The 23,159-nt window shown below is 65.1% G+C and overlaps 1 protein-coding gene across 6 annotated transcripts in view; it reads left to right on the top strand.

Moving 5' to 3' along the window:
- The window catches only part of UHRF1 (ubiquitin like with PHD and ring finger domains 1), a 174,016-nt gene extending 155,001 nt beyond the window's left edge, over positions 1–19,015 (top strand). For 2 of the 6 annotated variants that reach the window (XM_053220052.1, XM_053220053.1), the window contains 12 exons: positions 3,916–4,367; positions 4,633–4,753; positions 6,777–6,955; positions 8,899–9,121; positions 10,408–10,484; positions 10,709–10,764; positions 10,948–11,056; positions 15,002–15,187; positions 15,276–15,440; positions 16,288–16,407; positions 16,915–17,007; positions 18,012–19,015. In XM_053220052.1, the coding sequence (XP_053076027.1) occupies positions 3,916–4,367; positions 4,633–4,753; positions 6,777–6,955; positions 8,899–9,121; positions 10,408–10,484; positions 10,709–10,764; positions 10,948–11,056; positions 15,002–15,187; positions 15,276–15,440; positions 16,288–16,407; positions 16,915–17,007; positions 18,012–18,188 (1,958 nt within the window). In that variant the 3' untranslated portion in view covers positions 18,189–19,015. Of the gene's footprint in view, positions 1–3,417; positions 3,670–3,915; positions 4,526–4,632; positions 4,754–6,776; positions 6,956–8,898; positions 9,122–10,407; positions 10,485–10,708; positions 10,765–10,947; positions 11,057–15,001; positions 15,188–15,275; positions 15,441–16,287; positions 16,408–16,914; positions 17,008–18,011 lie in introns of those variants that run through there. The other 4 variants (XM_053220051.1, XM_053220054.1, XM_053220057.1 and 1 more) reach the window with 4 other exon arrangements.
- The last annotated feature ends 4,144 nt before the right edge of the window (positions 19,016–23,159 follow it).

Here is a 23,159-nt window from a genome sequence, read left to right as displayed (position 1 = left end):
AACGAGTGGAAGATCTTAAAGTGCTTTCCAGACTTCCTTTAATATCCAAGCTTAATGTCCCCAAGAGCCGTAAGTGCTGGGGATCGTGCTGTTCGCCAGCAGTGGGGCATTTTGCTTTGGGTTTGCGGAGGCAGAACAGTGAACGCTGTCACTCACACACCGCGTCCCGGGGGAGGCGGAGGGCAGGAGAGGAGGGGGCCCTGCACACGCAGGACGGGCGGGACTCAGTGTCCCCGGGAGGAAGCCTCCTCAGGGCTGGGAGGGGCCGGGAGGACAGGCGGTGCAGGAAGAGCCTTGCCCCGTGGGGCCTGGACCCGGGGGGGGGGGGGGGGGGGGGGGGGAGGTCCCCGAGCACGAGCGAGGTAGGAAGGCAGCCCGTGTCCGCCCCGGTTGGCTGGGCCATCAGGGGCTCCCTCCTCCCGGAGGGTCATGGTCATCTCAGGGGAGCTCGCCCCGCCTGTGGCTAGTTAGTATGGCCGCTGTGCCTTCTCACAGCGGGGGCAGCGCCCGTCCCACCATCGAGCTGTCCCTCCTCCCGGGTACGGCGTGCCGCGAGGGACCCCACCCCGAGGGCCAGGCTGGCCCTAGACCCCGGGGCCCGGCCTCTCAGGGCCTCACAGCCCAGGGGCTCGGGGAGGGGGCAGGGCTGGTCCACGGTCGTGGAAGCAGCAGGTGCCCGGGGTGGCCCGACCGTGTGCGATCGGCGCTAGGGCAGGACGGCAAAGGCAGCCGCGCCCGGCAGTGAGCGGAGGCCCGTTTCTGAGGGGCCGTGAGTTGCACTTGGACACGTGTCCTTCCCACGGGCCACCCGCCCCCAGTACAGTCCAGCCAGGTGTCTGTGCCACGGGTGTGCCCTGCCTCAGGTTCCACACAGGAGGAGGGTGGAGTCTGGGGACCGGACCAGCCCTCCCAGGCCTGGGGGTGGTCCCTAAAGCTGGCAGCAGCCTGGGAGCACCGCCCTGGTGGTGCCTCACCCCCCTTCCTCGGGCAGCGGGCAGCGCTGCTGAGCTTAGGGCCCCAGACCCGCCTGGAACTCGGGCGCGCTCCACTTGGGGAACTTCGGTGCCCCAGCCGTGAGCTCCCCAACCAGACAGGCCTTTCAGATCTGAAGGTGGGGGGTTCTCGGCTGTGACTTACCGTGGCCCGTGAGGTGCTGGGACGTCCTCAGCTTGGGGTGGTGGGGGGGGCGGTCCCTGCCATGCTCGAGGGAGGAGGGGACAGGCTCACATGCGGGGGAGATCCCTGGCCGGGACCCTCAGCCCCGCCCGTGTGACTGTCCCCTGCTCCGTGTCAGGGTTCCCTCAGGCCCTGGCAGGTGAGGGGCTTGATGGGGTCCCCAGGGGGAGGCCCTGCGGCGGATCCCCCGGCAAGGACAGAGCCCTGAGCACCCACGTGTCCTTCCTGGCCACTGGCTCGTCCCCTAACGGTCCCCTGGGTGTGTCCCCCCTCGGTTTCCTAGAGCCCACAAGATGGGAAGAGGCCCGGCGTGTTCTTCTAGGACAGCAGGGCCTCTTGCTTGACAGTAAAGAGACAGTAAGTGGGTCCCACTGTCCTCCGGCTGGGGAGAGCTCGGCTAGGGTTCCGTTCGGTAGGTTTGCACCGTCAGCGTGGGAGTGTCGCGCTTCCTTAGAGAACAGAGCCGTTTATCAGAAAGCGCGTCTTCCACCAGGAGGACAGCCTCGTCGCCCTTTCTGTACATCAGCAGAAGCAGCAGGGCCGCGTGCAGCCCCGACCTGCCTCGCCGCTCGCCCCTGGGGCCCTGGGTCACCCCCCCCACCACGTCTCTCCCGCCAGGTGTGTCCCTGCCCCCGGCACGTTCCCTCCTCTGCGTCTCCCCACCCCTGCCACAGCTTCCCCACATCTCTCCCTGCTCGGGCTCCCCCCCACCCCGGCCACGTGGCTTGCCCCCCCACACCTCTCCCCCGCCCCCCCCCCGACGTCTCTTCCCCACCTCGAGCCTCTTCCCTCCCACACTGTCTCTCCACCTCCTCTCCCTGCACCTCCACGTTCCCCCCCCCCCGCCCCCCCGGCCTCCACCCCAGATGCTTCTCCCACCTGCACAGGCGACCTTTCAGAGCCATCCAAGCCCCGCGTCTGTAGGGGAGAAATGGTTTTGTCTGCAGAGCAGAGAACGTCTATTATGTGCTTTCCTCAGCCAGATAACTATTGATGAGGCGCAGGCAGGAGGGGGGCCTCGGGAGCAGTTGGGGCTCCTGCAGGGGGGGCGGCGGCACGGGGGGGGGGGGGGGAGGAGTCCCACGGGCCCTCGGAGTGCTCAGGCCTCGGGCCATCCCTGCAGCCAGGGCAGGGCTGTGGCCTGCAGGTGGGGAGCAGTGGGGAGGAGAGGGGAGGAGAGGGGAGGGGGCCTGGCCTGGAGCCTCCACTGCTCCCAGAGGCCGTGGGGTGTTGCGGGGGCGGGGGGCGAGTCGGCAGTTTGGCTCCGTCCCAGCGGTTGGGGCTGGCTGGCTGCAGGATGGGACGCCCATGCTTGCCGGCTTCCTGGGTCGGCACAGGTCAAGGGTGACGTGAAATACCCTCCCCTTGGGAGCCTCACCTCTTTCAAGGTCACGTAGATGGGTTTCTGTGGCAAGAGGTGAAACGGGGCCCTGTTGCAAACCAGAACGCAGGTGCTTCACCTTGGTGGCTGCTTTCTTGGAGAGGGAGGGAACCCTGGCCCCCGGTGTATCCTTATTTTCCCCGGGGCCGGTTCAGGGAGACCCAGACCGTAGGTACCCCCGGCCTCACGAGTACCCTCAGCAGGGCGACCACCTCCTCCCGGGTTCCCCAGGAGGCCCTCGGGCCTAGGCAGACCAGGCAGCCTCTGCCGTCACTGCTTATGTGACATCTTGCCCCTGGGGACCTGGGACATGCAGACGAGGGCCTGAGCTCGTGTGCCCATTCTCCATTGGGGCAGGCGAGGCCCGGGGGTTCCAGGGCTCACTGTGCTGTGGGCTCCGTACTCCAGTGGGCCACCAGGCTGGTTATGTCCTTGAGGGCAGGGGTCCCCGATGCCTCGTCCTGAGCACGGCAGGCCTCACGGGGGTCACGACCTACAGAGTTCCCTGTGGCTTCCATGACTGTGACCTCAGACTCACACGTACGTTCTGGCACTGGGAGGGCAGCAGCTGGCCCGCGTCGCGCGGGGCCGAAACAAGGCAGAGCTGGCCCCTGCCCGGTCTCCGGGGGAGAGTGTGTTTGTTCCTTGCCTCTCCCCGTTTCTGGAGGCACCGCATCCTTGGCTTGGGGCCCCTCCTCCATCATCAAAGCCAGCGGGCCAGGGTGTCTTTGACCCTTCTTCCGCGGGTCCCTCTGCCTCCGGCCACGGCTGGGAAAGATCCTGGGCTTCTAAGGATCCCCGTTAGTACGCTGGGCCCATCCAAACCTTCTCCTGTCCTACGATCGTTAACTCCTCCGCAGCCTCCCGCCACGTCAGGCTCCACATTCGCAGGACGCGGGCATCTCTGGGGACCGTGATTCCACCAGACAGTTGCTCATCCGTTCAGTTTTCTCTGATGTGCTGGCCGCCGGTTAAAACACCACTGAAGACACCCCTGGCCTGCCTCCCGCCCTGCCCTGCCACCTGCCGGAGATCCCCCAGCACCGGCCCTCGGGGGTGGCCCTCCAGGCCCAGCAGGCTCTCCAGTTCTGCTCAAGCGACCACTTTTCACGGTTTGGGGTTTGAGGTTTCGCTTTAAAACAAATTCCACAGGACGTATGCTTTACGTGTAGAAATCTACAAAACCTGGGTACCGCCTTGCGCCCGTCCCGCTCCTTGATGACATTTGGAGCAGTCCCCCCCACCCCCCCGGCTCTGCAGGAGTCCGAACCACAATGTGGCTCTTCTCTGGGGGGCTCGCAGGAGGCTGTGGGGCTGCTGGCCTCGGCACCGACCTGTCTTTTCCTCTTTCCCCGCAGAAGACGGAAAGGGCAAGCTGCGGCCAGCCAAGGCCAAGAGCGACAGGAAGAAAAAGAGCTATGGTCCCCTGCACCCCCACCACGCCCTCTTGCCCCAGCTGCCGCCGCCCCCACCTGCCCAGTTCCCCGCCGAGGAGGCACCCAGGCTGCCACCCCTGCTGGAGTCCCCAGCGCTGGCCCCGGGCCCCGCACCAGCCGAGGAGAACCCCCCCCCACCGCCTCTCAACGTCATGCCCCCCGAGGCACCTGGCGAGGAGCCAGAGGTGAAGCCACGCCCCATCATCCCCATGCTGTATGTGGTGCCGCGGCCCAGCACGCTGTGTGACAAGGGCCGCGTGTCCTGCCAGCAGGCCTTTGAGCACTTTGCCCAGAGGGGCCCCACCTGGAAGGAACAGGCGGCCCCCATGGAGCTGACGGGTCCCGAGGAGGATAGCAGAGCCGGCGAGGTGCAGGTAGGGGGGTGTCCGCGGAGGTCCCTGGGGCTCCCACCTGCCCGGTGCTCCCACCACGGCCCTGCTCGCCTGAACCAGCCCCCTCGGTGCATCCCAGAGGAACCACAGTAACTCCCGGCCAGCCCTTCCTGGGGCCTTGATCCCACGGCTGGGGACTCCGGCCTGCTGCGGAAGCCAGGCTGTCCCCTCTGCCCTGGGAGGCCGGGCTCTGCTCGGGGGTGTCAGAGCCATGCCCTCCCCAGATGCTTCTTGTTCTGCATTCCAGGCACCGTCCACATTTTCCAAATTGAAGATGGAAATCAAGAAAAGCAGACGCCACCCCCTGGGCAAGCCACCCACCCGCTCCCCGCTGACCGTGGTCAAGCAGGAGGCCTCGAGTGACGAGGGTGAGCGAGGGCGCCTGTTCCCCCGGTGGCCCGTGCGCTGGCCTCCCTCCGCTGCCTGCCCCACCACCGACCGAGGTCGGGCCCCCAGACCCCCACCCCTGCACGGAATACCGGACTGAGTCGCCCCCGCTCCTCCTGCCGTGCTCCCCACAGTCCGGCCTGACCACCCCAAGGCCTTGCCGCCACCCCCGTTCGCTGTTTCCCACCTTGGGGTGCGCGCTTTGTGCCGGGGCCAGGGCCTGAACCGCACAACGTGGCCTAGGAGGGGCAGGGCGCAGGTCCTGGGGCTCCAACCACAGCCCACACTTAACGTTTCTATAACTCAGTCTCCCCATCTGTAAACTGAGGGCTGCCGGCCCCGTGGGGCGTTCTGCCGGGAAGGCGCACGGAGCCAGTGCCTACGGAGCGTGCCCGTGGTGCTGAGCCCGTGGCGGGTGCTGGGAATGCCGAGGCTGGGTTACTGCTGATGCGGCGCGTTTTGCCTGTGGTTTTACCCGCCGCGCACCTGCTCTCGTCAGAGCCGAGCAGGTGCTGTTCCTGCCAGAGGCTCCTTCCCCCAGGCCTGGGGGGGCTGCCCCTGCCCCTGCCCCCCCTGCCCCCGCTCCCATGGCCCCCGTGCGGCCCCCAGGTGGGCAAGGACCATGCCTCTCCCTCTCAGGGGCTCAGGGCTCAGGGTCTGCTCGGATGCCTGGTACAGAGTAGGCTTCTAGAACATTTGCAGAGCAGGCCAGCAAGCGAGCACCACCGCGCCGGCCGCGCCCCCCCCCCCCCCCCCCCCCCGTGTCGGGGGTTGAGAAATGACTCTGCCGTTAGGCGATCACAGGGCTGTGCCCATAGGAGCAGTGCCACGCCAACATTGGGGGGGAGGGGGGAGGGGGGGGCAGCTGTCCCCAGAGTCGCACCGTGACCTGTCCTGTGGCCAGGCCACTGTAGGGAGATTGGAACAAACCTGGGGAGCCAAGAGCCAGGGTTGAGGCCTCCGGCAGAAATCCCGCTAAGCCAGGTTTTCATCCTCAGTGTCGGCCTTTCTTTATGTGGAATTTGTGCCCGGTCGTCTGGGCGGCTCCTTCCGTTTCCCCATCTGATCTGAGGGCGGGGGGGAGGAGGGGCTCTGGAAGCACCTGGGACGGCAGGGCCAGGGCCCCCAAGGGCAAGGGAAGCTCACAGGGGGGCCAGACGTGGCCTTACTGTCCGAAAGACTGTAGCGTCACCTTTCCAGAAAGTGCCTCCAAGGCCTCCCCCACCAGCCCCTCTGGCGCTGTCTTGTGAGACCGTCTGGGCCTGGGCTCTTTGGCGACAGAAGGAGGCCAGCAGCTCTCGTCACCGGCGGGGTGCCTGTGCCTGCTTGGGGTCTCCGTGTCCGCAGGCCGAGCAGTCTTGGCCCGTGAGTCAGGCCCAGCCCCCCCACCCCCCGCCCCGGGCCGTAGGAGACCCACAAGTGCATCTTGGGGGTCTGTGCTGACCTCCTCCTCACTCTCATTGAGGCTCGAGGCCCAGGCCCAGGCCTCCAGACTCCTGTCTGCGTTCTCTTCCCACCATGCCTTGCCGGCCCAGCTGCTGTGAGGTTTGGGGCCTGGGGAATGAGCACCCGCTTCTCGGGGAGGGCTCCTGTGGAGCATCGGGGGGCTCAGCCCTGGGTCCCCAGGAAGCGAGGCAGTGGGCTGTGGGGGGGGGGGGTCGGGGCGTGGCTGGCTGCTAGGGAGGGCAGGCGTGACAGGTGACAGGCGAGGTGGGAGGGACGGCTGTTGGCAGCCTCTGTCTTGGTAGTGACACGGGGTCACCAGAGCGGGGGAGTGACGCCGCTCTTCCTCGGTCCCCCCCCCCCCCCCCCCGCGTGCCTCTCTCTCGGCGCGGCTGAGCCCGGGGAGTCCGCGCCAGACCCGCCAAGGCCGCGGAAGTGGGGGCCGGTCACGCCCGGGGCTCCCCGCAGCGAAGCGCCCGCAGGGTGGGGACGGGTTCCTCTGGGCCTCCAGCCATGCCCAGGTTTCTCTCCGTCCCCTCCCACCCTCCTGTTTTCCTCTAGAAGCCTTCCCTTTCTCCGGGGAGGAGGACATGAGTGGCCCCGAGGCCTTGAGGTCTTTGCTCTCCCTGCAGTGGAAGAACAAGGCTGCCGGTTTCCAGGCCGAGAGGAAGTTCAACGCGGCGGCCGCCCTGACCGAGCCCTACTGCGCCATCTGCACTCTCTTCTACCCTTACACCCAGGTGAGGGAGCTCCGGGGGGGGGGGGGGGGGTGGAGACCAAGGGGCCGCTTGCTGTGGGAGCAGTTCGGAGCTGCCCGGCGGGCGGCCCGGGGGGTGCGGGACAGCCGCCGAGTGACAGGCAGAAGCTGTTGGCATCTGGGGCCGCGTGAAGCCCTTGGAAGGGCTGCAGGGAGAAGGGGAGAGCCCGGCCTCTGAGCTTTGCCAGAGTGACTGACCGATGGCGCAGAAACGGGGCAGCCGTGGAGGGGGCGGGGCCTGGCAGGGGGGCGTGCAGGTGGCCGTCGGCAGGTGGCCGGCCTCAGCTGTCCCTCGGGGGCGGCACGGAGCTGGGCCCTGACCGGCCGGGCCTCTGAGCCGAGAGGCCGAGAGGCAGGACACCCCGTGTCAGCCAGCAGGGCTGAGGAGCCCCAGGCGGTCTCCACTGAGCCCGACGCTCCTGTCCTACACTCACTCCTGGCTGGGTCCCGCTCTGTCCTGTATTTCCCAGCCATCGGCCGCCAGGCCCTGCCCTGTTTGCTGCTTCACCGCTGTTTCTCCCCGCGGCCCCTCCCCCACACCCTGACCTGCCTTCCAGCTCTTTCCTCCCTCGACGGCCCTGGCAGGAGCCCTGCCTGAGGCCCTGGCGCACGTTCTGGAGGCCACTCTAGCCACGGGCTCCCTGGCGGGAAGCTCCACCAGCCTCTGCACGGGGCGCGCACGGCCTTCCTCCGCCGTGACACCTGTCCCCTGCCGTGCGCACAGCCGACCCCCGAGGTCTCCGGCCCCCTGCCTTGCCGGACAGATTTCTGTTCATCCCTGAGTCTGCTGAGCTGCTTCCTCTTTCCTAAGCCCTCCTGCACCTGCTGTCCCCGGGCACCCCGCACCCCAGGCTCACCCGCCCTCGCTCCCACTCTCTGTGTTCATCGGCCCCTGGACTGAGAGTCCCTGGAGGGTGGGACCCGGTCCGAGTTGACTTTGGGTCCCTGGCTCCTGGCCTAGCACTCAGCATTTCCCTTGAGTCAGCCGGGCCACCCGAGCTCTGGGCCCCGGGCCCAGGGCAGCGCACTTGTCTCAAGGGCCCTGCGGCCCACCGCTGCCCGAGGCGCTGTTTCTACAGATTCAGTGTTTGCAGAACTTGACATAGACAACTTCTCCGGGCGCGTCCCTCTTAGCGCCGCTGGTTGTCGGGGCGCCGGGAACTCTGCAGTCCAGCAGCTAACGTTCATTGCGCCCACGGTTCCGGTCGGAGCCCTTGTAGATGGGGGCCGGGGCTAGCTTGTCTCACGAGGGTGAGGAAGGCCTGTGCCAGGCACGGTGCCTCCCGCGGGGCTCCTCCCTCCCAGGTCAGGAGCAGTGCAGAGTCCTGCTACTCCTGAGACCGGCTGGGGGCTGCTGGGCCGGGGTGCCACAGACAGGGTGTTTTCGTAACAGTCTGTTCGTGGGACGGGATCTGGGCTACAGCCTTTACGGGACGTATGTCAGAAGTAGGGGGAACACCTCACAGAGGTTCACAGTCACAGGGCCGTGTGGACAGACAGAGCAGGCGTGAAAGGGCTGGAGGCCGCTGGTCTTGCGGGTGGGCTAGGCTCCCAAGCGTGAGTGAGCGGAAATCTGAGGGTTCCTGGCAGCAGGAATGGCGCTCGCAAAGGCCCTGGGGCAGGATGGTGTTGGAGGCAGAGTCCGGGGGCTGGCGTGGTTGGAGGAGAGGAGGCGGGGGGCAGCTGGGGTGGGGAGTGAGGGTGGCAGGACAGGAACTCACCGTGTTTGAGGAGGACCCTCGAGCGCTCTTGCTCAGGGCTGAGGGCTGGGGGGGGGGGGGCAGTGAGAAGCAGCCCGCAGGGTGTCTGGAGGACGAGGCCACGAGAGGCGCGGGCACGGGGCAGAGTCGGGGAGGGCCACGGCGCCTGGCCCGGTGTGCTGCCCCATGTGGGCTCCGTGCTGAAGGCGGCGACCTGTTCCTGCAGTCCCTACAGACCGAGAAGGAGGCTCCCCAGGCCTCTCTCGGGGAGGGTCCCTCGGTGGCTCCCCCTTCCAAAAGTGGCCAGAAGACACGGCCGTTGATCCCCGAGATGTGCTTCACGTCCGGCGGCGAGAACACGGAGCCGCTTCCCGCCAACTCCTACATCGGCGACGACGGGACCAGCCTGCTGATCGCCTGCGCCAAGTGCTGCCTGCAGGTTCACGCCAGTGAGTCCTGGGCCCGGACGGCGGCCCGTGGGAGGGCAGCTGTGGCACCTGTGGCTTGGGTCCCCCCCCCTCCCCACCCAGTTAGGTCTGCGGAGCCAGCGGGCCCCCTCCCTCTGGGCTGCCGTCTCGGGCCTTCCCACAGGACCTGGCGTCACGGGGCGGCCTCCCCCCTGGCCAGTTCGGACGGTTCCACTGAGGCCTGAGATCTAGAGATGGTCCAGGGGGTCGGATCTGTCCCTGCCGTCGGTGACCGGCCCCCCTCCCGAACCCTGAGGGCCCGACTCAGCCCGAGACAAGAAAATGGGTGTGTGCCCCTTTCTCCGGTGTTAGGGGCAGCAAACGTGAGCCCGAGCTCCCGGCAAGGGAAGAAAGCTTTTCCGGAGCTGTTTCATTTCAGGGCCTGCCCTGCGGAGTCCTGCCCAGAGCTCGTTTTGTCTCCTGCTAGGAGCATAGGCCCAGGCTGAGCCCTCCCTCTGGAGGGGCCCGAGCCTAGCTTCCGGGACAAGCCTGGGAGGCAGAAGGCCCAGCATAACCCCCTGAGACCAGGCACTGGAGGGAGGTGGGGCCCCCTCTTCCTCCAGGAGGGACACTTTGCTGTCCCTCAGAGCCTCTGTGGGGACACAGCAGAAGACTACAGTTCTGTGGACTGGTGGCTGAGGTCCCCTGGTACTGCCGGATGGCGACCCTGGGGGTAGGGCAGAAGAGCCCTCGCTCTGGGGCATGACCTCTTGACTCCACCCCCCCCCCCCGCCCCCGCCCCCGCCCCCGCCCCTGCTGTCTGACCGTTTCTAAACCAGGGCCAAGGTCCTAAGCGAACCATCTGGGTAACCCAGAGCCTCCCAACTTCTGCTTTCCTGAGTAGTGATTTTGCCTGAACACAGGGCCCGGCCTGCCCCGCTCTGCCGTCTGGACTCTGGCATCCACGAGGCCCACTTAGCGTTGCGTACAACTGCTTGGTCACTTTTCAGGCTTCCCAGCCTCCCCTGGCCTGCAGAGCCTGGGCCTTTTAGATGCGACTGGAGACAGCGAGGGCCGAGGGCCGCTCTCGCTCTCGGCTGAGCAGCCCCAGCAGGGGGCCCCGCTCTCCTTCCCCCTACTTGTTTCAAACAAGCCATTTCTAGACCGTCCCGCTGTGCGCAGTGGCCTGGATTCAGGAGGGAGGGTGGGGAGAGCAATTGCCCTAAATGCCGCTGCCGAATTCCAGAAGGCCCCATCAAGCTGCGGCGTGCGTCCTGGCGACAGATGCCGCCCGGCTCAGCGGTCCCCCCACCCTCGCTTGTTTGCAGGTTGCTACGGCATCCGCCCCGAGCTGGTCAACGAGGGCTGGACGTGTTCCCGGTGCACGGCCCACGCCTGGACTGCGGTAACTCACCCCCCCCCCCCCCACCCCCCCCCCCGCGGCTGGGTGGTGCTCTGAAAGCCGCGAGGCCTGTGGGACCCGGCCGGCCCGATCCCCAGGGTGACCTTGGGCGGCCTAGCCAGTTGGAAACGTCAGGACTGCGGGCAGGGGTGGGACCGGCCCCAGGGCGGGGAGGTGGTGGCCCTGCCCCCTCACCACCTCACCACCGGGCTGTCTGGTTCCCGCAGGAGTGCTGCCTTTGTAACCTCCGGGGCGGAGCCCTGCAGATGACCACCGACCGCAGGTGGGTGGCGAGGGGCTCCCCCTGGGGGTGGGGGGCCAGGAGGACCGAGCGCGCCCAGACTGCCCCTGAAGATCCTGTAAGCCCCAACCGGCCGGCGGCCACGCGGGGCGCAGGGGTGGGCGGTGGTCGTGCCAGCAGGGGCGGATCGCCTCTGCGCCCTGACCCCAGCCTCCCCGCAACCAGGTGGATCCACGTGATCTGTGCCATCGCGGTCCCCGAAGTGCGCTTCCTGAACGTGATGGAGCGCCACCCTGTGGACATCAGCGCCATCCCCGAGCAGCGGTGGAAGCTGGTACGTCCCCTGGGGTCCTGGCCCTGTGGGCGCAGACGCCCCATTGCAGCTTGGCCAAACCGTTTGCTCTTAAAGGCGCAGCAGGCCCCTGGCTTGCGGTCTGTGTGCAGAGACGCGGCGGTCTCTGCACAATCTAGCAGCCCTGTGCTTGCCGTCCTGCGCAAGGGGGCGCCGCACAGCCTGCCCCCGTCTCCTCCGATTCCTTCCCTCGGGCTCTGCGCTCCCGACAGACTGTCCAGTGCACGGTCTGGCGGTGCGGACGGCTCCCTTGTCCTGCAGGACTGAGCTTCACGCACCGAACCTACACGCCCCCCCCTCCCCTACCCCGGCCACCACCGCTCTGCTGTCTGCCTGTCAGAGTTTGCGAGTGGGGTCACGCAGGACGTGTCCTGCGTCCGCTTTATGTCACTGAGCACAGTGTTCTCCAGGTCTGTCTGTGTGGCTGCACGTGGCAGGATTTGCCTCTCTCTGTGGCTACGTCACATCCCCGCAGTCCATCCTCCATTCATGGGCACCTGGGCTGTTTCTGGGTCACGGCCATGGCCCTGAACACGGGGGTGCAGATACCCCTCTGCAATCATGTGTTCATTGCCTTTGGGTAAATACCCCTATAGTGGAATTTACGGGATCGTATGGTGGCTCTATTTTTTTTTTTTTTTTTTTTTTTTTAATGTTTTAAGTAATCTCTACACCCAGCGTGGGGCTCAAACACAACAACCCCACACAGGGAGTCAGATGCTCTGCTGACTGAGCCGGCCAGGCACCCCTGGCGGTTCTATTTTTAATGAAAAAAAATTTTTTCTTAGTTATATTTTTTTAATGTTTACTTATTTTTGAGAGAGTGTGTGGGAGGGGCAGAGAAGGACGGAGACAGACTCTGAAGCGGGTTCCACGCTCCGAGCTGTCGGCACAGAGCCCGACGCGGGGCTCGAACTCACGAACCGTGAGATCCTGACCTGAGCCGAAGTCGGACGCTTAAGACACTGAGCCACCCAGCATCCCCTACTTTTAATTTTTTGAGGAGCCTCCATACTGTTTTCCACGGCAGCTGCCCCAGTTTGCGTTCCCACCAGCAGCGCACGAGGGCTCCCTTTCCTCCGCCTGCGCGCCTACACTTACCTGTTCGGTAGGAGCCGTTGTAACAGGCGTGAGCTGGGATCTCGTGGTTTTGATTTGCGTCTCCCTGACGACGAGTGATGTGGAGCGCCTTTGCACGTACCTGTTGGCCATCCGGACGTCCGCTTTGGAAAAATACCTGTTCGGGTCCTTTGCTCATTTTTGAATCGGATTGCTTTTTTGCTACCGAGTTGCAGGAATCCCGTAACTAGGCCCCTCTTGACGCGCATCGCGCTTTCCCTGCAAGGAGCGCGCCATCGCCATCCTCCGCTGTCCTCCAGGGGACTGTGGCCTCGAGGGGCTCACACCTCCTCTGCGCACCGATGAGGACGGTCGCCCCTGGGGGAGCCTGTGGGGCAGCGGACGGAGCGGGACGATGAGCAGGCCACCGGCCAGCCCTGTGACTAGACAGGTCGCTGACCTCTCTGTACCTCAGCTTTCCCCTCCGTCGGCTGGGCCGCCCGTGGCCTTCTGTGTGGTGAGCGTTCACGGGGCCTGCCTGTGCGTAAGCTCCCGCCGTCAGGCTCGTCGTGGCCGTGAGTTCGCGGGCGGCTTCGCCGGGGACCCGTGTTGCCCACCCCCGGGGCTGCAGCGGGGCAGAAGGCAGAGGAAGCGGGCTCTGGGCCTGTCGGGGGGTCCTGTGGGGCCACCCGGCCGGGTTGACGGGGCAGCAGGAGGGAGCCCGTGTGGGAGGGCGGGGGCCTTGGTCACGGAGCCAGCACTGCCCCCACCCGAGTCCCGACAGGTGATTAGGAAAGGGCCGGGTGGCCGCAGGAGGCTCCTCCGGGACGGCGGGCGTAAAAGGCTTCATCATTCAGGGACGTGATGGTGCCGTGCTTGGCGCCCGTGATAGATCCTCCCTCCCAGACGCTTTATGGATCATCTGACATTTCCAGCTTGCAGCCTCTTCGTTACCAGTACTTGTAACGATGAATTAAAAATCCTCCTACATGAGGCTCACTTGTACTGCCTAATGGAGCCTCGTGAGGAAGCCGGAAGTTAACCCCTGCCTGTCCAGCCACCCGCCCGCCTTCCCAGGGCCACGTGCTGGCCGCGGGCTCGGGGATGGTCACTCCTGGTCATCTGTCCATCTGGCTGTCCCTATGACTGCCTGGCCTCTGGCCCCGGGCACTGGGGCTGCCCTGGCTCGTGGGGGCGGGCCCCATGCCTACGGGGGCCTGAGCCCAGGCCACCTCCCGGGCTAGCCAGGTTTGCGCCCATGCTCACCCCCCGTCACCAGGCTGGGATGGGACCTGGAGGGACTTCGCGGTCCGGTGGAGACTCCAAGCGAGTCAGCTTGTGATCAGCTATGGGGGTGGTACAGGCGTGGCTGGTGGGGGGCAGGCGGTTTGAGCGGGCTCTGCCCTCTCGTCACCCCTGCTTTGAGGGGAGGCGCTGACGTCTGGCGGTGCTGGAGGGAGGGTGGGCCTTTGCCAGAGCAGGTTGACGGGTGGGCGTGAGGGGCAGGCTGAGCACAGAGGACTTGGTACGGGGTGGCGATGGGGGGCGTCTGCAGGCAAGAGCAGCCTCCACGGCCAGCGTCACGCCCATCGGTGACCCCGGCTGCCCCAGACCACCGCTCTGCACGATGTCCGCCCTCCCTCCACCCGCTCCGTACAGCCTCCACCCAGGGAGACCCAGACGCCCAGCACCGGAGGCTCCGACAAATAGTGCGGTGGGGGCCTGGCCTGCATTCTCCGCGACGCGGGAGCTCAGGATGAGGGCCCCGCCACCCACGGGCTGAAATGGGTTGTGCTGTGCCAGCCCAGCTGTTGGGTCCTCCTGGGCCTCCGCCGGCGGGTGGGGGCCTGGCTCCCTGCGCCTTCCACCCCTGCGGAGGAGGCCCAGTCCTGGAGGGTTAACGCGCCCGCCCCCGCCTGTGGTTGTGCGCCTGTGGTTGTGCGCCCGGCCCCGCGGGCTGGCGGGATTAGGTATTGACAGTTTAATAATGAGATCTCATTGCCATCGATCGGCGGTGGGCGTGCTCCTGCTGTGCCCTGTGCTGCGCGGCTTATCTGGCCTTTGAACACGGTTTACAGAGCGATAAAGGCCCACTTAGTAAGTGTAGGAAATGCTCACAGTGGCCGCCCTCGGGGCGGGGAGGGGGCAGGGCCGGCCTGCGGGGCGGACCCTCCTGGGGAAGAGCCTCCTGGTGGAGGAGGGGGCGGCTCCACAGTGCCTTATATTCAAAATTAAGGTAAAATTCCCCATTTTAAAGTACAGTTGAGTGACTTTTAGTACGTTCACGGATTGAGGCAATCATCACCATGATGTGGTTCCAGGACATTCCACCTCCCCAGAAAGAAACCCGTCCCCATCAGCTGTCAACCCACCCAGCCCCCGGCCCCCACGAGCCCCCTTCCCGTCCGTGGATGAGCCTGTTGTGGACGTTCCACTCGCGTGGCCTCATATCCCGCGTGGCCTCTCGTGTCTGCTTCCCTCCCTGCGCGTCACGTGTTCAGGGTCTGTCCGCGGGGCGGCGGGGGTGGGCGCCTCGCTCCTGCTCCGGCCGGCCGAGGGACGTGCCCGTGCGTGGCTGTTCAGTGCCTGTCCCAGGCAGCTGTGCAGAGACAGTGGGTGGAGGAGAATCCACAAGTGCTTCTGGAGGAAGCCACTGGCTGGGTCTGGGGGGGCTCTCCACCACGGTCAAGACCCCTGGCCATGCAGAGTTCTGCGGGCTTTTCCCACAGTGCTTCCCCCGACAAACGCCAGCCCCCGGGGGCTGCTGAGTTCCTGCCCTGGGGCTGGGGGTGTTGCTCCCAGGAGACAGCCCCCGGGGGTCCCGGAAAGGGCCTCCTAGCCCCATGTCCTCGGCCTGTGTCCCCCCAGAAATGCGTGTACTGCCGGAAGCGGATGAAGAAGGTGTCAGGAGCCTGCATCCAGTGCTCCTGTGAGCACTGTTCCACCTCCTTCCACGTGACCTGCGCCCACGCCGCCGGGGTCCTCATGGAGCCTGACGACTGGCCCTACGTTGTGTCCATCACCTGCTTCAAGCACAAGTCAGGGGGCCACACCGTGAGTGCCCCGCCCGCCCCCTCCTGCCCCCCCCCCCCCCCGGCCGGCCGCCTGCACGCTGACGTGGCCCTGTCCCCACCGCCCCCAGGTCCAGTTCCTGAGGGCCGTGTCCTTGGGCCAGATGGTCATCACCAAGAACCGAAACGGGCTCTATTACCGCTGCCGGGTCATCGGCACCAGCACGCAGACCTTCTACGAAGTCAACTTTGACGATGGGTCCTACAGCGACAACCTGTACCCGGAGAGCATTACCGTGAGCGGGGCTGTCCTCGGGAAGCCCGGGGAGGGGGGAGGGCGTGGGGGGGGCGGGGCTGTCCTCGGGAAGCCGGCTCGGCCCCTGCTGTGCTCCCCTGGCCCCACCACCGCAGGAGGGCTCCCCGGGTGTCGGGTGTCGCGACCGGCACGACAATCACCGAAGTCAGGGTCCCGAGGGTAGGGGAATGTAAGAAGAAAGAGAGAAGAGAAAGTTTGGGAACAGGAGGGTCCCCTGGGCTGATGGCCCAAGTGACGGCTTTATTGTTGCCGTACACAATCTTTTATAATACAAGACTCTCATGGGTCAGGTCGTTCTAAGAATAAACAGGTTTCACATGATCACTGCCAGCCAGAACATTTAGTTCTGTGTACCTTGTGAACTTTCTGAACGGGTCACAAAACCTTGTTGATGGATCGCTAGCAAAACACAGTTCCCATGTCTGTGTCTCTCTGACTCGGGGTAGAAAAAGGGAGGTAGCATTACTGCCAACACCTGCAGACCACAGGCTTCAGGAATTAACTCTCTCAGCCTTGGCAAGGCTTTCGTATGCCCTTGAAAGTGGGGGAATGGGAGGGGGAACCACCGGGTTGGCGTGAGTCAACGGGGAACGTTGCGCGACCCGGTCTCAGCCTGGCGCCGGGGCCGGCCCCCCACACCCGGGTTGTGCAGACGCGAGCGGGAAGCAGTCAGTTCTAGAGCCGCCTGTGCTCACGCACTCGCTGGGAGAGTTCAGGCCCGGAACGCCACTCCCCTCCTGTGCACACCCTCGAGGGCCAGGGCAGATGACAGTGGGAGGCGTGGGAGGCGCTGAAGCCCCACTTGCCGCCCCCTTCCTCCCTTGCAGAGTAGGGACTGTGTCCGGCTGGGACCCCCACCCGAGGGCGAGTTTGTTGAGCTTCGGTGGGCGGATGGCAACATGTACAAGGCCAGGTTCATTTCCTCCGTGACGAGCCACGTCTATCAGGTGAGCCGGCCCCTGCTTCGCCGGGGCAGGGACGGAGCCACGGACGGGCCGTGGCCAGCTCCCGCTGGGGACATAAACGCTCAGGACTTCTTAGGCCTTTAAGCGGGGAGGGGTCTCCACTTGTCCGGTATTTTCCCCCCAAGTTGTCTTTCTGACTCCGCGTGTGGTACGCCTACAGACATAAAATTTACTGTTTCAAGCATTTTTTAGCATACAGTTCCACGCCCCACATTTTTTTTTAATCGCGGTGGTTGTGAGTTTCTTTCCGTGATTGTGGAAGGGAAGTTATTCAGCAGCTTGAAGTCTTACAAGAAAATCACCCATGTGCCAGCCACCCAAGTCGACGGCCGCTCGTCCTTGGCTGTTCCGCCAGCACCTGGATCTCTCCGTGGCACACCCCTCACCCCTCCCTCTCTGGGTGCTCCTACTTGGATGAGTGGGGGCGGGGAGGCCGCCAGGGCGGGGCTGGCCAGCGGGGCCGCCGCTGGGAACCGGCTCCCTTTGCAGGTGGAGTTCGAGGACGGGTCCCAGCTGATGGTGAAGCGCGGGGACATCTTCACCCTGGACGAGGAGCTCCCCAAGAGGGTCCGGTCGCGGCTGGTAAGTGGCAGAACAGGGTGGGGACGTGGCCCCCGGAAGCCGTTAGTGGTCCTTGTGGAAGCAGCCTGTCCAAATGGCCTCGACCTCCCCCTCGTCCTTAGTCGCAGGGCTGGAACAGCCCAGCCAGGAGGAGGCGAATCTGGGGGGGGGGGGGGGGGGGGGAGGGCATTGTGCTCGGTGCGCAGGCCGCAGGCCGCCTGAACACAAAACCTGAGCTCAGAGCTTCTCCAAAGCTCATCCCTTTTCAAAGGGAACAATGAGTCCCAGAGGCGAGGGATGGTGACTGGGCTTTTTCTCCTGGGCCCTTTGCATTTGTGTTTCTCCTGTCTTTAATGCAAAGGCAAGGTTTTGACGTGCAGGGGCCTGTGGCCATCGGTGAATGAGCTCAAAGTAAGAGCTGGCATGGGTTGCAAGGCCGACCTGACCCCAGGATCCCTCCGGGAAGCACAGGGGGCCCAGACGGAGCCCGGCCACCCAGCCACCCTCTGGGAGGACAGCCCAGGCTCTGGGCGCCCGCTCCCCAGGGCCCGTGACTAGGGGGGCCTGGATGGCTCGCACACGGGATCGGGGGCTCACGCAGAGGCAGGAACGCTGGGCAGCCATCCCTGGCGACCGGTGTCACTCCCAGAAGGTCACCGGTTGAGGGACCGTGCCTGGAGGCCGCGGGCATGTGCTTCAGCCGGTGCCTGCGCGGAGCCCCCCGGGGGGCTGCTGTGACGAGGCATCTTGGGATTTTCAACCACAGACGTCGTCTGTCACGGTCCTGAGGCCAACGTGTGGGCTCAGATTTGGTGGCTGGGGACAGTGGCCTCCGGGTCACAGACGCCTCCCTTCTGGTGGCAGGAGGGAGAGGGAGAGCTCCCGTGGGCCTCTTTGTTTAAGGGCCCCGATCCCATTCACACGGCCTCCTCCCGATACCGTCACCGTAGGGGTCAGGCTCCCACAGACGGATTTGGGGGCGCCCCGCTGCCACGCTAACCCCCGTGCCGTCTGGTCTCCCGCAGTCGCTCAGCACGGGGGCACCTCAGGAGAACACCTTCTCGGGAGAGGAGGTGAAGGCCGCCAAGCGCCCGCGAGTGGGCACCCCACGCGCCCCCGAGGACTCAGGACGGAACCCGGACTACCTAGCGTTCATGGAGAGCCTCTTGCGGGCGCAGTGCCGGCCCGGGGCCCCCTTCTAGGACAGCCGGCCGCCCGGCGACCCCTCGGCCCAGCAAGGCAGGCGGCGGCCGGCCCTGGCGTTTGCTTGCTGTGAATTCCTGTCCTCGCCTCCCCGGCCCCCGAGAGGCTACCTCTGCGCGGCCGCCCCCGCTCTGCGGCGACAGGAGCCAGCAGGACGCCGGCGCGCGGCCCCCCGGACTCAGGGAGCAGGGCCACGCGGGCTCTGGGGGGGCCGGCCGGGGACTCGCGCCACCCCCACGACTCAGATTCGTAAACCATGTAAGCTCTTCTCGAAAAGGTGCTACTGCTTTGCCTGCCTCCTGAGCAGCCTTGGAGGTTGTGACTTCTGTACATACGTGACCTTTGTGAGGCTCTTTCTAGAAATACCTGTTGTTTAAAAAAACACGAGGAAAAAAAGGAAAACAAAGAAAAGGAAAAAAAATCCCCAAAGTTGTTTTCTAGATTTGTGGCTTTAAACACGAAACAAAACAAAACAGAAACGTTCTTTTTTTTCCAGAACCAAGATACGCTGAGGGAGATAAAAGCATCTCGGGTTTTTTGTTGGCTTGTTGGTTTGTTGGTCATTGTTTTAAAACCTCGCTTGTCTGCCCACCAGCGGCAGGGAGGTGCCCCGCATGCGGGGAGGCCCGGTGGCACCTGGGAGGCCAGGCAGGGTGCCGGTGACAGGGTGACAGGCGTCGGCCCGGCCCTCCTCTCTCCGGGACTTGGCGAAGGTCTGGGCGGCCGGCCCTGCCTGCTCCCTCTGGGGGCGACCACCAGCTGCAGGGGTCGCAGAGCCCCTTTCCGGTCCACGCGCGCCTTCACGAAATAAACACGCTCTCTCCTGGTTTGTTCCCTCTCCTGCTTCTTCCCCTCGTGACTGCACTGCCGGCCGGCCGGGGGCCTCCGCTGTTTGCAAAAGGCTCCGTGTCCCCAGAGCGTCCCCCTCCCGGCCGTGTGCGTGGCCGGGCGTCTGTTCACCGACAAGCGTGGGTGACATCCGTGGCTGTCTGGGGAGGGAGGATGTGAAACCAGCCAGCTCTCCTCCCCGCCCCCCCACCCCCCCCCACCCCCACCCCGTGGCCCAAGTCCGGGGGTTCCCCGTGGCCCCAGGCCCTGGCCGCTGCCCCACCGGCGCAGGGGTGCCTGCCTTGGACCCCAAGGGGCCAATGGCATCCGCGTCTTGCTTGGGAGACGTGGGTCTGTGCGTCTGGGGGACGCTGATGTCAGCACGGAGGAACCGGGATTTCCGAGGCGTGCTTGTGAGGGGCTTTGGGCCCCCGCCCACCTGCCCACCGCGGCGGCCCCTGCCGTCCTGCCCAGGGATTGCCCGCAGAATCTGCTCGTGTAAAAAAAAATAAAAAAAAAAAAAAAATTAAAAAGAGTGTTCTGCTGGTTGCCCGGCCAGAAAGAACTATATAAGGAGAACAGAAAAGATGTAAATGAGCCGAGAACCTTGCGTTTCGTTGGTGGGGGCGGGGGGCAGGTGCCCTGGAGGGGGCGGGGGCGGGAGGTGCCGCGGGGAGCCCGCCGGATGTGGGGGTCCCCCTCTGCATGCGGCAGCCCCGCGGGGCGCTGGCACTGTGTTCATATGTAGTTTGAAAATGCTATTTATATTGTAAAGGGAACAGGAGGAAGGGGGCTGGCCCTCGGGCGGAGGGGTGGGCCAGACCCAGGCAGGGTCTCTCTGGGTCTGGGTCTGGGTCTGGGTCTGGGGCGACGTGCAGACAGGCCGCGGCTCGGCGAAGGGGAAACGCACATTTCCCCACCAACGTATACCCGTGTCTATGTACAAAAACGAGAAACAAAGCCACCCGCCCTGATTTTGCTCCCACCCAAGATTAAGGATGCGCTGTATTTTTGCCTCTAGGTTCATAATGAATTAAAGGCTCGTGAGCACTGCGAAACAGAGCTCCCTGGCGTGGCGGTGTCTTCATTTCGGGGTGGGGGGCGGGCCCCCAGGAGGGTGGGGGGCGGCCTGGCCCCTCGCTCCCGCCCCGGGCTTCCTGATGGAGGGTGGTTCTTCCCGGCCGACGTCTGGCCGCGGCTTGCGTCCCCCCACACCCCTTCCTAGAGTCTGTCGGGCTCCACTCACAGGCAGGCTGGTGGCAGCGGTGACTGAGGCAGCAGGTCCCCCCCCCCCCCCCCGCCCGAAGGACAACTCTGGGGGCGCCTGGGTGGCTCAGTCAGGGTCGATCTCAGCTCAGGTCATGAACTCACAGTTCATGAGACCGAGCCCCGCACTGGGCTCTGGAGCCTGCTTCGGATTCTGTCTCCCTCTCTCTCTGCCCTTGTCCCACTCACGCTCTCTCTCAAAAATAAATAAACTTAAAGAAAGGTTTAAAAAACAAAAAGATTCTGTCTTTGACCCCTTGTTTGTCTGGGGCCAGTGGCCACCTTCTCCCACTGCCCTCGTGACCACGACCCAGTTCCAGTGACGTCTGAGCCGAGGAGGGTGCCACACTGTGGGGTCTCCCAGGCCTGGCATGAGGCTGGGCCCCCAGGCTTTGTGAATGTGCCACGAATCCAACAGGTCCTGGGGGGGGGGGGGCACCAAGGCAGCAGGTCGGACCCCTGCCTTGGTGGAGCCAACAGGACTGGGCGAGGCAGCCGGTAAGTATGGCTTATGCGGTGAGGTAGAAAGAGCAGGGGAAAGGGTGTTACGTTCGCACGGGGAGTCTTGAAGGAGATGATAGAGTGCCAGAGGGCATGGTCCGTGCAAAGGCCCCGGGGCAGGACCTGGCCTGGCATATCGGAGGAGCAGTGAGGGGGCCTGTGTGGCTGGGGCGGAGTGAGCAAGGTGGGGTGGGGCGGGACGGGAGGACAGGGAGGGGACGGGGCAGGTCGTGCACAGCCTTGTGGGCCTCCGGAGGACCTGGGCTTTGACCCCAGGGAGGTGGGACCCTAGAGGGCTGTGGGCAGAGGAGGCGGGACCTGACTCTGGTGCTCATGGGCGGCGCCCTCTGGTGGCCGCTCTGTGGAGGCCGGGCTGCGGGGGTGGATGAGGGCAGGAGCCTGGGGTCCCGGGCTGACGGGACTCGCTGAGCATCTGGAAAGGTGGTTTGGCCACAGGCTGGGGTGAGGCAGGCCAGGGGCAGGGAGAGCAGCTTGGACTTACGGGAAGCTGGACACACGGGCCTGGGAGCGGGGAGGGGGAACCCTGGGAGAGACCGGCGTGCAGGTGACATATTTACGGGACACTCGAGACGGGAACCTGGGACTGGACCCCTCCCCCCAGGAGCTGGTGCAGGACTGGGGACCAACCGCCAGCGACGTGGGGGACCCCAAACGGGGTGCTCGGTTTTTCCTCCCCGGCAAAGGGCGTCCTCGCGAGGTGGTGGCGTCCTGGACAGCGAGTTCCTTTGATAAAATCACCTGCCACCGCCACCTTCACCCCACTTCTCGGATCCTCCTTTTCGGGGAGCCCCTGCCCCCAGCCAGGACTCCGTTTCCCCACCTGTTCCAGGGGCCTCTGAGCCTCCCCAGGGCCTGGCGGCCACTGTCTGTCCTCAGCCCCGAGGAGGGGGCCGCGGACCCAGGCGGTCTGGCTGCAGAGGGCCCGCCCTTTGCACCCCTCAGGTGAGCAGCCGTGCCCAGCCGGTGGGGGTGCCTGGTGCCCGGGCCCAGGGTGCTGGGCCGGGCCCTGGAGAGAAGTCCGGGGAGAAGGGAAAGACAGTTGCTGGTTCTCTGGAGTTTAGGGCTCAGGAACGGGGGGGAGGGGGGGGCACCAATACAGAGGGTCGGCTGGTGGCCACAGCGACCTCTCAGAGCAGATGTCTGGGAGGTGACGTTTCAGGGATCTGAGCCCTCTTGGGGCGCCTGGGTGGCTCGGTTGGTTGAGCATCCGACTTCCGCTCAGGTCATGATCTCACGTCTGTGGGTTCAAGCCCTGCATAGGGCTCTGTGCCGACAGCCTGCTTCCAATTCTGCGTCTCCCTCTCTCTGTGCCCTCCCCTGCTCCGGGTCTGTCTCTCAAAATACAAAAATGTTAAAAAAAAAAAAAAAAAAAGGATCTGAGCCCTCAAGGGACAGCCTATCAGAAAGACTGGGGACAGGTGCCCGGCGTGTGAGTATATAGTCCTGGGACCGGCCTCAGCCACCCATGGCCCTCGAGCCCAATCTGGCCTTCCGCTTGTTTTTGTCTTTTGTAAATAAAATTTTATTGGCACACGGCCACGTCCATTCGGTTAGTTGTTACCTCCGGTGGCTTTTGCCCTCCAGGGGCCGAGCCCACCCTGCCTGCAAAGACAGACGCGCTCGGTATCGGGCCCCTTACGGAGAGCAACGCGCTCACTCCAGACTCCAGACCTCGGGTGAGCGGGAAGCCGCAGTCCCCACGCCCCCGCTGTGCCTGCATGTCCCCTGGTTCTCCCGTGGGGCCAGCCCTCGGGCCCCAGGCCCGTCTTGTCTCTCAAAGGCTCCCAGTTAGGCCGCCTGCACCGTTCGCACCCCACCCCCTCCGGAAGTGGAAAGAGAGACTTTGACCTAAGCCCCATCCGCTCAGTGCGTCAGTCAGGCGTCTGGCCCTTGACTTCCGCTCCGGCCATGATCTCACGGTTTGTGGGTTCAAGCCCCGCGCCAGGCTTCTGTGCTGACGACGTGGAACCTGCTCGGGAAGTCTCCCTCTCCCTCTCATCCTGCCCTTGCCCCCGTGCGCGCGTGCGCGCTCTCTCTCAAAATAATCTTTAAAAAATAAAAAATAATAATAAACAAAGAAACACAGCACCCAAGGTGTGCATGGGATGTAGTGTATTTGAAAGTAATTTCTGTGGCACCGGCCCGTCTCAGTGGCCCCTACTGGCCCCTGGACACTTCGGCTCTGTTGTCCCCAAATCGCATCGGCCTGTGACCTTCCGCCTGGGCTTCAGGGCCCACCTGCATAACCCACGATGCTGTCCTCGTCTCCAGACCCTTAACCACATCTGCGAGGACACTTTTTCCAAATGAGGTCAGAGGCACCGGAAAGTGGGGCGTGGGCATGCATCTGGGGG

The sequence above is a fragment of the Acinonyx jubatus genome, chromosome A2, assembly GCF_027475565.1.
Source record: "Acinonyx jubatus isolate Ajub_Pintada_27869175 chromosome A2, VMU_Ajub_asm_v1.0, whole genome shotgun sequence".
Taxonomy (NCBI): domain Eukaryota; kingdom Metazoa; phylum Chordata; class Mammalia; order Carnivora; family Felidae; genus Acinonyx; species Acinonyx jubatus.
Note: the sequence above shows the minus strand (reverse complement) of the source record. Positions and strands in the feature narration are given on the sequence as shown.